The 13,169-nt window shown below is 56.5% G+C and overlaps 3 protein-coding genes across 3 annotated transcripts in view; 1 reads left to right on the top strand and 2 right to left on the bottom strand.

Annotated features, from left to right (window-relative positions):
- Nucleotides 1–1,899: 1,899 nt before the first annotated feature.
- LOC113883392 lies at nt 1,900–4,451 on the top strand. The gene is made up of 5 exons (XM_027527063.1): nt 1,900–1,933; nt 2,973–3,229; nt 3,437–3,523; nt 3,600–3,826; nt 3,938–4,451. The coding sequence occupies exons 1-5, from the start codon at nt 1,900–1,902 to the stop codon at nt 4,167–4,169; spliced, it is 837 nt and encodes a 278-aa protein (XP_027382864.1). The 3' UTR covers nt 4,170–4,451.
- ROGDI (rogdi atypical leucine zipper) lies at nt 4,318–10,499 on the bottom strand. Its single transcript, XM_027527804.1, has 11 exons — nt 10,002–10,499; nt 9,846–9,917; nt 9,067–9,149; nt 8,773–8,827; nt 8,017–8,097; nt 7,281–7,376; nt 5,983–6,081; nt 5,520–5,633; nt 5,395–5,444; nt 5,164–5,290; nt 4,318–4,868 (listed from the first exon to the last, which is right to left on the bottom strand). Exons 1-11 carry the CDS (start codon nt 10,233–10,235, stop codon nt 4,827–4,829), a joined length of 1,053 nt encoding a protein of 350 aa, XP_027383605.1. The 5' UTR covers nt 10,236–10,499; the 3' UTR covers nt 4,318–4,826.
- The window catches only part of GLYR1 (glyoxylate reductase 1 homolog), a 31,765-nt gene continuing 29,094 nt past the window's right edge, over nt 10,499–13,169 (bottom strand). The window contains exon 16 of the mRNA XM_027527803.1: nt 10,499–12,627. Coding sequence (XP_027383604.1) covers nt 12,553–12,627 — 75 coding nt within the window. The 3' untranslated portion in view covers nt 10,499–12,552. The remainder of the gene's footprint in view (nt 12,628–13,169) is intronic.

Below are 13,169 nucleotides of genomic sequence, written 5' to 3'. Positions count from 1 at the left end.
TTTCTGTCTGGCTTCTTTCACCCGTCTTTCCAATGTTCCTCCACTTTGTAGTGTGTGTTGGTTGATGCCTCATTCCTTTGCAGGGCCGAATAATATTAAATTACATGGAGAGACCCTGGCTGCATGTTCAGTCGCTTCAGTCGTGTCCGACTCTTTGCGACCCTATGGACTGCAGCCCGCCAGGCTCCTCTGTCCATGGGATTCTCCGGGTAATAATACTGGAGTGAGTTGCAATGCCCTCCTCCAGGGGATTTTCCTGACCCAGGGATCAAACTCGAGTCTGCCTGCATTTCCTGCATTGCAGGCGGATTCTTTACCCAATGAGCCACCTTCCCACTCCATGGGAAGCCCGTGGAGTGACCACGTTGTGTTTATTCATTCATCAGTTAACAGATATTTTGGGGGTGTTTCCACTTTTGGGCTACTGTGAAAAATGATGCTGTGAATATTTGCATACAAGTTCCTGTGTGGACATGGAGTGGAGTGGAACTGTCAGGTCCTGACAACTCCATGCGTAACTTTTCAAGGAACTGCCAGAAACTGGTTTCTACAGTGGCTGCATCCCTTCCGTTTTGCACTAGAATAGTCATTTCAAAGCTACCGCTCCTGGGCAACACCAATCTGAGATTTCAGAATGGGATGGGCGGGGCTGGGGGCGGGGTATGGAGGGTTTAAAACAAGGATCCCAGCACAGGAGACTTTGTTACAGTGGTCAAGGGCTCCGGGGTTTGAGGTTTGAATCCCTGGGTCTGGGTTCTGAGTTCCCTGCTCGCTGGGTGTGATCAGAAGAATCATGGTGCCCAAAGACATTCTCATCTGAACTCCTGAATATGTTACCTTACGTGGCAAAAGGGACTTTGCAGATGTGACTAAGGATTTTGATGGGGAGATGATCCTATGAACCAATCACAGGGATGCTTATGAGAGGGAGGCAGGAAGGGCAGAGCCAGAGGTGTGAGGATGGGGATGGGGTATGAACCAAGGAACAGGGGTGCGAGGCCTCTAGAAAAGCCGAGGAATGGATTCTCCCCTGGGGGATCTACAGGAGGAAAGCCGTCCTACTCGGTCATTTTAGACCTTGACCTCCAGAACTGTAAGATGATACACTTGCAATATGTCACTAAGTTGGTATACAGTAGTATGTCACAGCAACAACAGGAAATGAACACATTACATGTATGACCTGAACTAGCTGGTGAACTCCTCAAGACCTCAGTGTACACATCTGTAAAATGGGACTAGCAAATATACCTGCTTGAGGACTGCCGTGAGGAATCAACTGGGTAATGTACGTACAGCCATTCTTCTCAGTTCAAGACCACTACGATAAAGCAAGTGTTAGTCTCTCAGTCATGTCCGACTTTTTGCAGCCCCATGGATTGTAGCCTGCCAGACTCCTCTGTCCATGGGATTCTCCAGGCAAGAATTCTGGAGCGGGAATCTCACAATAAAGCAAATACTACAATAAAATGATTCTCATGGATTTTTTGGTTTCCCAGGGCACATAAAAGCTGTTTGCACTATACTGTAGTCTATTAAGTGTGCAACAGCATTGTGTCTAAATGTACAAATTTTAACTAAAAAATACTTTGCTGAAAAATGCCAAAACAACATCAAAGACCACTAATCACAGAGTGCCCTAACAAATATAGTAATGATGAGAAAGTTTCCAAATGCTGCTGGAAAAATGCTACCAACAAGACTCACTCAACTCAAGCTGGCACAAACCTTCAATCTGTCAAAAACACACACCATCTGTGAAAGTGCAGTAAACAAAGGTGAACCCATGTAGGGTCAGGCAGAGCCTAATGCTAGCCAACATGTTTTCCCAGCAAGACTGTAAGCTCAAGGGACACGCAGATGTGTCCACCTGGTTTACAGCCAGTCCCAAGTGCTGACATGGCCTGGCCCCTGCTATGGGGACAGGGGGCCGGTGAGAGCTGCCTCCAGCTGCTATGTCAGGGGCCCCCAGGCCCCAGTTTCTGGGGAGAGAGCTCATGCAAGTGACCTTAACTATCATCTTGCGGGGTCATTGTGAGGGTCAGAACAGCGAGAACCCTGGAGGCTACAGCTGTGCCACCAGGCACAAGACGGCTGCCCAGGCACGGGTGGTGGACAGGTTAACTGCTTCTCCCTCCCCTCACCTCCTTGTCTCCAATTTTACCTCCCTCTATCCCTCTAACCGGAAAAGGCAATGGCACCCCACTCCAGTACTCTTGCCTGGAAAATCCCATGGATGGAGGAGCCTGGTAGGCTGCAGTCCATGGGGTCGCTAAGAGTCAGACACGACTGAAGTGACTTAGCAGCAGCAGCATCCCTCTAACCCATGAAATTAAAAGACGCTTACTCCTTAGAAGGAAAGTTATGACCAACCTAGACAGCATGTTAAAAAGCAGAGACATTACTTTGCCAACAAAGGTCCATCTAGTCAAGGCTATGGTTTTTCCAGTAGTCATGAATGGATGTGAGTTGGACTGTAAAGAAAGCTGAGCGCCGAAGAATTGATGCTTTTGAACTGTGGTGTTGGAGAAGACTCTTGAGAGTCCCTGGGACTTGCAGAGAGATCCAGAGTCCACCCTAAAGATCAGTCCTGGGTGTTCACTGGAAGGACTGATGTTGAAGGTGAAACTCCAATACTTTGGCCACCTGATGCAAAGAACTGACTCATTGAAAAAGACCCTGATGCTGGCAAAGATTGAGGGCAGGAGGAGAAGGGGATGCCAGAGGATGAGATGGTTGGATGGTATCACCGACGCAATGGACATGAGTTTGGATAAACTCCGGGAGTTGGTGATGGACAGGGAGGCCTGATGTGCTGCAGTCCGTGGGGTCGCCGAGTTGGACACAACTGAGCTACTGACCTGAACTGATCCCTCCAACCCACCACCGTCTTTTTCTGTCTTTTTTTCACCTGTGAAGCCAACAGAGGCTGAGGGCCAGGCTGTCCCAGGTTGCTACTCTGGTCTTTTGAGAAAAAGTGACCCAGAGTAAAAAGGCCACCAGGCCTGTGGCCTCTTGCCTGCTCCCGCAGCACTTGCGGAGGTTCAGAGGCAGAAAGCACAGCTGTGGGGCACAGGGCCCGCCCTCTCTTGAGCTCCTGGGGGGTGGGGTTGTGCTGGGGGAGTGGTGGGAGGCGGGGCAGGTTGCTAAGGCCTCAGGTCCTGTGGACCTGGAAGCTGGAGGCAATCTGTGCTCCCTGGACCTAGGAGCCGCCTGGGGCAGTTCCAAGGTAGGTGGGGGTCCGGGGATGGGGCTGCTTTGGGGGGCGGGTGGGAAGGGGGTTGCCTAGGCCAGGGTCAGGGGAGGTGCAGGAGAGAAGCAGGGTAGGGGTCAGACTCCAGGGGGTGGTGTGGGAGGACAGTGCAAGGGCTGGCCTGCAGCAGCCCCAGTGAAGCCAAGATTCTGAGGGGCCCTCTGTTGGGGGTGGCTGGAGCAGGTGGCAGCCAGGACCTCCCAGCTGAGATGGAGTGGACGATCCTGCTCTTCCACTCCAAGTGGACCATCGCCTTTGTCTTCGGCCTCGGTGAGTGCCGCTCAGCCCCGGCCCCCATCAGCCTCCCAGGCCCAGGGCCTTATCTGGACCCCCGTCCTGCCCACAGTGGTCGTGTTGCTCCTGCTGCTGTTTGTCATCAACTCCAGCTGTGGCGGCTGTATTCCCGGCTGTGGCGGCTGTATTCCCGGCTGTGGCGGCTGTATTCCCGGCTGTGGCAGCTGTATTCCCTGCTGTGGCAGTTGTATTCCCTGCTGTGGCAGTTGTATTCCCGGCTGTGGCAGCTGTATTCCCTGCACACCCTGCTGACAAAGCTGCTCCTTCGGGTCCCAGAAGGTGAGTTCCGAGCACCAGGGCCGGGCGGGCACTGGGACAGCGAGGAGCTGCAGTAGGTTGGGCAGGGGGCCAAGGAGTGAAGTCACTGGCCCGACTGTGCCTCTCTTGCAGGAATCCACCCCTACCCCAGGGATTTGATAACTTCGCCTGGACCCTTAATGCGGACAGTCCCTGCCTCCCTGTCTTTGCCCTGCTGGAGAGTAATAACAAAACCTTGTTCAGCCAAAGCCTGAGTCTAGAGCTCGTCCCATCAGGGTGGGCAGTGCGGGTCCTTACGGCTTCACCGAGAGCCTACTGGGTTCCCCAGCCTTCAGCTGGCATGGCTGTTACCAGGAGACCTTAGGTGACATGCTGTAGCCACCCAGCCACTGTCTGTTCACCAGCCCACTCAGCCCCTCAGTACCTGGGAGGCCAAGTCTCTGGGTACTCGGCCTGGCTCACTATCAGGGGCCCTTGGCCAGGTCCCCACCCAGACAGACAGACAGAAGGGCTCCAGGCAAAGTCGGACAATCTTTATTTCTTGGACACCCGACCAGGGCTGCTGAGTGAATGCAGTCAAGGACACTATAGCTTGTGGTGGGGGGCTTCTGTCCTTATTCTCTCCCAGCCCACCCCTCAGGCTCAAGCGTGAGGGGGTGTGTGGCTGCCCCTCGCCCTCCTAGGGGTGGGGCCAGGCAGAAGGTAAAGGGGGAAGGAAGGAGAGCCTGGCTCCAGCCCAAGTCCAGAGGCTTTTGCCCTGTTGGGAGGCCAGGGTGTGGACTGGAGGCCACTTTGTGCCTCCTCACCTCCCCCATCCAAAACAAAAAGCCCATCGGCGTCCCTTCCTCCCAGCGGATCGTGTTCCATCCTGTCTGTGCAGGGGTGACAGGCAGGGTCGTGTGAAGGGGGAAATAAATAGCCTGCAGTACCCGGCCCTGGCCGGCGCTCGGGTGGGGGTGTGTGTAGGGAGGATGGACGTCCTGGGCTCAACTCCCAGGGGACAGGCTCTTGGGCGCTCTGTTCAGAAAGGCCTGCAGCTCCAGTAGCTGGAGAACACAGAGATCTGGGGAGGAGGGAGACGGAGGACGTGATGAGGGGTCGGGCCGGGGATCTGCCCTGCTGCAGCCTGTCACCCAAGGGCCAAGCAGCCGGAAGACAGTGCTACTGAGTGACATCATGGCCCACCCCTGACTGATGTGCACAGAGAGTGTAACAGATCTTAAGATCAGGGGGTGCTTTGGAGACACACAAGGAGCCCTTGGCATCCCTGCCCCCACCCCAAAAGGGGCTGAATGGCCCGTGGACTGGCTGGCCTCCTCGGGGTGAGGTCCAGCCCGGCCCTGACCCCGTGTCCCCACCTTATCCTTGAGCTGCTGGCAGAGCTGCAGGGAGACAGTGAAGAAGACCAGGGCGTCGTTGAGCCAGGGGATCACTGACTCCACCTTGTGCACGTGGCTCACCTCCAGGCGCTGCGTGCCCCACTCGCTGAGGGGAGACGAGAGGGGCCCTGAGGGCGGCCCAGAGGGCCAGGGCCCCACCCTAGGAGGGGCGGGGGCGCTCCTGAGACCCCTCTCAGGTAGCATACTTACAACATGGCCCCGGGGCTGTGCAGTACGGCGCCTCCGGCTGGGCGGAAGTTCTAAACAAGAAAGCATCAGGTGGGGTCAGGCCTGGGACCACAGGGTGGGCGAGGGCAGGCTGGGTGGGGGCTCACCTTGGTGGAATTGGGCTGCAGGGTGTGCAGCTGGTACACGGTGAGGCAGAGCTTGTTGAGGTTGATGTAGACGTTGACCAGGAGGTCAGAAGGCAGGGTGGGGGCGAACATCCGCTGTTGGGGGAGGGCCGGGCATCCAGGGGGGATGAGGGCCAGCAGGCATGTCCCACCCCCGCCCCTCCAACCATTATGGGGGGAATCCCAGTCCCCAGCCCGTGGACTGGGGCCTTCTGATTCTTGCCAGGTGCTCCGGGTAACTTACTGCACCACTGGGCTTGGACACCAGTGACCCGTCTGAGGGGTGGGGGGAGATATATTTTGGGGATTCAGAATGGAAGCCAAAGACCCAATCCAAGAAAACCGCACAGAGAACTCTGTCAACAATCTGGGGCCTGCAGGACGCCCTGGCACCCCTGTGTCCCTCCCGCCTCTCCTGGAGCAGGGGTGGGCCTGAGGCACTGACCGTGAGGCCGCTGGCAGCAATCTCCGGCAGAGTGAGGGTGGCGGGAGTGGTGAGCCGGTTGCGGGCTCTGGTCAGCTGCAGCATCACGGCGTCCATCAGCTGGGGGAGGAGAGCTGGTCACAGTGGCTGCCAGGGCAGCCCCATCAGGAGGAACCAAGTTACGGGAGCTCCCAATTCCTTCCCTGGGGCTCACAGACTCAGGCCCTGAACCTCTGCAGCAGGGGGCTTGCTAAAGATGCGGTTGATCGGACTCCAGCTGGGGGTGGGGGCAGGACATCTGTGCTGCTGACCACCCATCCGGAAGGTTCTATTGTCTGGGACCCGGGGTCCTGGTCCAGTTGGGGTGGAGGAGCCCGGAAGTCAGTCCCAGGGGGCCAAGGGCTTTGAGGATGAGGGTTCAGGCAGTGAAGGAGCTTACAAGGAGGGACCCTAACTCAGTTTGGGTGTAAGGAGTCAGGGAGGGCTTCCTTGAGGAGGCACTGGGATGGGTGAGTTGAGGCCTTAAGGTGGACAGGAGCCCTGTTTTCACAGGTGAAGAAGGAAACTGAAGCTCCATAGGTCCAAGGCCGCACGGCTGGGGAATGGTGGAACCTCTGGAGACTCATCCCCTCCCTCTGTGTGGGAGCAAAGCTCTCAGAGACCCAGTGCCCACTGCTTCCAGCTCTTCACCCAGCTGCTGCTGGGGTCACCTGGCTCCTGGGAAAGGCAGAATTACTGGGCTGCACATTACACCCCAAAGGACACTCACAGTTCTGAAAGGGACTTTGGTCCATCTGGTTTCGAGTTTTCATATCAGGCCCAGAGATGGCATGCAAACAACCCGAGGACACACAGCAAGTTGGAGGCAGGGCTAAAGCGTGAACTCAGGGAACCTGAGCTCATCTTGTCCCTTCACACCACGTGGACTCACTTTGTTAATTACAGAAGCTTTTCTGTTCCTGACAGTAATACCTGCAGCTCCCATCTACTGGGTGCTTACTAGAGGCAACATCACCCGCGTTGTCATGATGGCAGGCATGACAGCTTGTCCCCTCCTTTTATCAGGTGAGGGTACTGAGGCACAGAATGGCTAAGTAAGGGATTTGAGGTGGCCTGGCTCATAGTGCAGGCCCTGGGATCAGAACCCACATCTGTTTCTGGGGCCTGGGCCGTGAGCCATTCAACTGGCTGGAAGGACATGGTGTACACCGAGAGGTGAAGGGTTGACACTCAGCTTCACCTGAGGGTGGGGGCAGAGCTTCCCAGGGGACCAATCGGTGGTCAGGGAACCGGGCTCTCCCACTCCTGAGGTGGCTCACCTTGAGGACCTCTGCTCCCGTCCTGAACTGGTAGCTCTCATCTCGGTTGGCGAGGAGGTAAATGGCTTGGCTCACGTGGTTCCTGGCATCTTGGATCTAAAAGCAGGGCCCACTGAGCGGTCAGTGGGCTTGGCCTCGGCAGGGAAAGGTGCCAGCCTCAGAACACCCATGGTCTCTGGGGGCCCAACCTAGGATCCCTACCCTGAGGGGGCCTATCTTCCTAGAAGGGCTGGGGTGGGTGCCGCCTGCCGGGCCTGGCTGGTGCAGTGAGGTGGCCTCAGTCCCCGGTCCCTTGCAGCTCACTTTCCAAAGGAGGACAGAGGGTAACAGAGGAAAGGCACAAGATAATAGACTGCTCAGCTTTCACAAGGAAACAAGGTGATTGGGGGGCGGGCGGCGGCGAGGGAAGGCAACTCTTTAGCTGAAGCCTGTGCAGTGGCAAAAGTTGGGGGAGTGGACTCCAGGCAGAGGGACAAGCCCAAGCAAAGGCCGTGAAGTGGAGACAGCTGGTGGCCAGTGAGAGGGGAGAGGGAGGTGGCAGAAGCCAGACCCAATTACAGGACAGGCTAGGAGACCAGGCACTGCCCACCCCAGCTGCACTGCTAGGAAACATCTTTGTAAGCCTGCTGCAGCCACAAGGCCCCGCAGCGGCCAGCCCTGGAGGCCTCAGCGCTGCAAGGGCCTATTCCTACCTGCCCTTGTGCCTTGGGCCCCAGCCAGGGAAGGGCCCAGTTACCTGCTGCAGTTTCCACTGCTTGTCCTCCCGGAAGGCAAAGTGCAGCAGCTGGTTGTTCCTGGGCATCTTCAGGTTCACGTCCTGCCAGGCAAGGGTGGGCTAAGCCGGGCAGAAGGATGTCCTCCTGCCGCTGGCCACTCTGAGCCCTTGAGCCAGGGGGCAGAAACTGTGTGTGTGTTGGCTCGGGCCCGAGCCACTCCATGTGGGAGAGGGGGAAGAACATGGCCATTTGGGCTGGGGCAAACAGGGAACAGGAAACAGGAACTCAGGCCAAGAGGAACCACAAAGAAATGAAAGGGAAAGGTGGCTTCTGCTGGGAGGGAGGAGGTGAGTGGTTGTGGGCAGATGGAGAACATTTGCAGGTGCCAAGGGACGTAATGCCCACCCGAGGAGGAGGAGGAGGACCTTCCCCCAGGCCTTGGCACCGGCTACAGGATCAAGTGCAGAGAGAGTTAAGATGTTGGTCTGGGGCCAGCCTAACCCCGGGGCCAGGCTATAGGTAGTGCCGTGTGCAAAGCACCACCCACCACCCACCTCTCAATGGAGTAAACATCAATCTCAGAAGCAGGTTACGGGGCTTGTTGTCATTTTCAAACAAGGAAACCGAGGCCCAGAGAGGTCAAGGATCCTGCCCAGAGTCACACAGCTAGTGGGTGGCAGAGCTGAGCTAAAGCAGGAGGCCTCCCCCCACCCCCCGACTCTTGCCCGCTGGCTGCTCTGGTGGCATGGGAAGGGGCCAGGGGCCGGGGGACTCACCGCCTGGCTCAGCGCATCTCCCTGCAGAGTCAGCACGCCCTTCACCTGGTCTGTGCTACAACACGTGGGGGTCAGAGCAGCACCTGCAGCTGCCCCACCACCCCAGCCTCTCAGTGGGCTCTCACAGGATAGTCCAGCCTGTCCCACTGCACACCCTCTGGACGCTGGAGCTGGATCAGTCTGCAGGGCTGGGCCGTGGCCACACCACCAGTCCTAGAAGGTATCCCTAAGGGTCCCTCCTCCCAGAAGTCCACCCCTCAACCCCACCCCGGTTTCCACCCAGCCCAGGCTCACCCACAGCTGCCCAAGATGAAGTTCTCCTGCTTCGTGGGCCCCTCGGTGCCTGAGCCTGGCAGAGTGAAGCGGAGCGAGGCCTCCTGGGGGGCAAAGGGGAGTGGGGTAAATAAAGTTCACCGGCTCCAGCCCAGCCTTTGCTCCATAAGCTCCGCTCCCAGGGCCCCTCCCCCACGGCCAGTTTCAGTTCCTACCTGAACCCATACCTGCTCCTTCTACATTCTCTGGGGGTCTACCGTGTGTCCCATACAGGATAGAGGACCCAGAGACACCCTCCCCGTTTGGTTGACGAGCTTGGAAGTGGGGAGCAAAGTCTGGCAAGACAGTAGTCATGGCAACCGGTAATTCTGGCCTTATCAGGCACCGCCTGGACATTTTTTTGTATTTCCATTGGCTATTTTTTTTAATCTTCACAACAGCCCTGAGGGCGGTACTGCTATCTCCCTTTTGCAAAGGGGAGGCCCAAAGAGATCGAGGACTTGGCTGAGGTCAAAATGCTGGGTCCTTCAGATAGGAAGTTAAACGTCAATTTCAAAGAGTAGCTTCCCCGACTCCGGGGCTCAATCCAGGTCCGCAGCCCTGGCAGGACGGCTTGTGGAACTGGGTAATTATCTGCTGGCGCCCCGGGGTAGACGCTTTTTAAGTCCTAGGACTGAGTCCGGGGCCTGAGGGCAGGGCCTGGTCTGAACACCGCGCGTCGGGTACGCAGCAGCCTCAGGAGGCCGAGGAGGTAGCCGCGCTGGGGGAGGGTGGGCGCCCGCACAGGTCTTCGAGGTTACCTTGAGGATGTCCTGCAGTTGCCTCAGCACGGCATGCACCTCGTCGTGTAACAGCCAGCGAAACTCCTCCTCCTGAGGGGATAGGCCCGCTGTCAGCCGCCGCGGCCCACGACCGCCTCCCTCCCGGCCCGGCCCGGCCCGGCCCGCGCGCCTCACCAGCACCGCCCGCTCCGCCGCCGTCGCTGCCATCACGGTCGCCATCGCCGCCGCTCGCTGCCCAGCGACCGTCGCGGGTGCGCGGTCAGCTGGTGGCGCCCGGGCCCACCCTCGCCGCCGATTGGCTGCGCGGGCACCCGCCACGCCTCCAGCTCGCAACGCCGCGAGCGCCGCGGACCTGCCCCCGCCGGCTCGCCCCGAACACCGCGGCGCCGCGAGCTCTGGCTGCAGCATCCGCAGCCGTTCACCAGCCTGGGCGCGGCGCTCGCTCGTCCCGCCCCTCCTCGGCTCTGATAGGACGCCCTGTACTGGGCACGCTCGGCGATTGGCCGACGGTATGGCTAGCTCTCGCCGCACCCGGCGACTGGCCGCCTGGGTAGCCTGTTCTACCCCGGTCTTGTCTCCTAGCTCCGTTGGTCCCGGAGGGACAACCCCCTCCTCTCCCGCGTGGTGCTCGGTGTCAGGGCGCAGACCACCCCACCAAGGTCACAGTTGTGTTACCAAGAAACGTTTTTATTTTGCTTGCAGTAGCTTTTTGTTAATTGCACAAAATCATGTTTTTGCCATTTAAACATTATCACACAATCCTATTCTGAAAGACAAATGTTCATTAAAAACAAAGCAAAAATAAAAATTCACAACCTTAATTACCTAGATTTGTCATTTAAAGGTTTAAACGAAAAAAAAAAAGGGGAGTGGTGGAGGAGGGGCTTTCTTACAAGCTTTTCACAAGTGTCACATTTTCTCCTTTTAAGAGAGAAGGATCTCAAAACAAAGGTGAAATAGCTTAAACAGAAATATTCATAAAAAGGAACTTTACAGAATTGTCAACAATATTAAGACAACATTGACTAACCAGTTTCATTACAGCATCTTCCCCCACCCCCACCCCCGTGTCCCGCTAGGATTAGAACAGGCTTTGTGTTCATACAGAATTCAAAATCCCAGTGAAATTAACAACTGTGTCAAAAACCACAGGCATCTCCCCTGCCCTCCCCACCCCCATGTTTTCTGAGATCCCCTATCCTGGGTTCTGATCAGTGGAAAAGGGCCAAAGCTGCGAGGGGGAGGGGCACACACCAGCGTGGCCACCTCAAATTGTGTTTATCACTATATATTCACTACAAATGCTGAACTTCCGCACAGCCTGACTTTGGAGAATCCAACCCATGCAGGGGGAGAGAACACTGACATCCTTTGGGTGACTTCTCCTTGTTCTCATGCCACGTTCCAAGCCCCTCTGGTCCCCTATCCAAGGAGAAATGCTCAGATTCACTTCTGAGGGTCAGTGAGCTCTGGTAATGTCAAGCCTAGACCTCCTCTTCTCTCCTGACAGACCCCAGGGCCCTGAAAGCACCGAAGACCAAGCTGCTGGCTTAAGTGAAGACACTCATTTCTGTTTCAAGAGCAGAGCCTAAGAAATGGTCGTCATTGGTCAGGCTGGGTATGGACCAACGGAGGAACAGACAGAATGAAATACTGTCTCCATGGGAGGAAAGGGGGAAGGGAGGCAAATGGAGAGAGGTGGGCACACAGAGGACTTGTGCAGGGACAGGCTGGAAAAGGGGGGACTGCTGTGAGGGGACCTGGGTCAGAGTGGCTCTTCAGAACCAGGTGGAGGGTCTGTGGCATAATGGAAACAGGAAGGAAGCCCCTTCCCCCATTCACTCCTCAGTGGTTGCCCTCAGGACCCCTTCCCAAGGGCTGGAATGCAAATCCAAATACTACAACAGCCTGGTGAGGAAGTCAGATCCCAGCCCAGGCTCCACAGTGACAGTGACATCTGGGACAGGTGCGCAAAAGCAGTGAGGAGAGCAGGCTTCCAGGAGGTTTGCCTAGGGTGGGCTGTTTGCCGCTTTCCCTGGAAAGCCAGAGGCCTGTCTTTGCTTGACTGTGTCCATCTCTTTTCAGCTCACAAAGGCATTTATGGAGAGTTGGTTGCACACTGGTAGCTTAAACGTGACAATCCTCATCAGCGGGTCACCTGAGGTTGGAGGGGCCATGCGACCCTCTGCTTAAGAGTCTTGCTGGCTCATCGTAGCCTAGAGCTCCTCTCCGCGTGGAATCCAGTGGGGGACAGTGGACAGAACCACAGCCTCTTCACTCTGAGGGAAGCAGTGGGAAAGCTTCCAGTTCTCACTGCTGACTTGAGTTCCTCAACTGGAAGGGTCGGAGATAAGACAGCTCGGAAGAAGGGAAAACAAAAAAGCCAGGCAGCAGTTTCTGGGCAGCTTCTATCCTGGGGCAAGAGCCAGTGTGGTGTGTGTGTTTGTGTGTGGGGTGTGTGTGTGTGAGAACACACAGCCACCTAGTCCATGGCCAGTGCCCAGCTCAAGAGCCTCCCCACAGGCCACTCCTGCTGACACCCCTCCTCTCTCCAGGACCTCCAGGGGAGGAGCGATGCTGTGTGCTGTGCTCATGGCAAGTCTCAAAGTCTGTATAAAAGGAGATGGAGACAGGTGGACTGGTCCAGAGTTAAGTCCCAGGACCCCAACTCCATGTGAGGAAGAGGGGGTCATAGGGAAGACAGGGGTGGGTTGGGGTCAAGGACTTAGTGTATATAGGCTCGGTACACGGCAGACATGTCATTGTCAGACTGGTCCAGTGCCTTGGCTCTTTTGTACACCTGGAAAAAAACAACACAGGTTTAGTCTGGCCACAGAGCTGACTTACAGAAGACCTGCTTCCTAGAGGGGTTCTAGGTGTGGTTAGGTGGGTAGGTTCTGGACCCCAGGCTGTCTGGGTGTGACTCCTGGATCTCCCAGATCTGGCCTGACCTTGGACTAAGTACCTCAGTTTCTCTGTGCCTCCAGCACTGCTTCTTGATTTCATGGGGAGGCTAACAGGGTTACAGTGAAGGTTAAATGGACTGAGGGATGTAAAGTGCTCAGGGCTCAACACTGGTTAGTAGTTACAATCACATCCCTTCATCTGAAGACGCTCCGAGGCCTTCCCCATTCTCTCTGGGCTGCTGCCCCTGTCCTGCCCCGTCAGCTCCAGGGCCTTCCCCGTCATCCATCTGAAGTACCAGCTGCGCCACTTTACTCGACCACCTCCATCCCTTTACTCTGTTCCATTTTATTCACAATTCTAACCTTCTGGAATTCTTCCTTGTTGAAACATTTATGTGCTTACCTTGTGCCTCCTTCCATTAGAATGTAACCTCTA

This window comes from Bos indicus x Bos taurus, chromosome 25 (genome assembly GCF_003369695.1).
Source record: "Bos indicus x Bos taurus breed Angus x Brahman F1 hybrid chromosome 25, Bos_hybrid_MaternalHap_v2.0, whole genome shotgun sequence".
Classification (NCBI taxonomy): Eukaryota; Metazoa; Chordata; class Mammalia; order Artiodactyla; family Bovidae; genus Bos; species Bos indicus x Bos taurus.
This window is presented reverse-complemented; position numbering and strand designations above follow the sequence as displayed.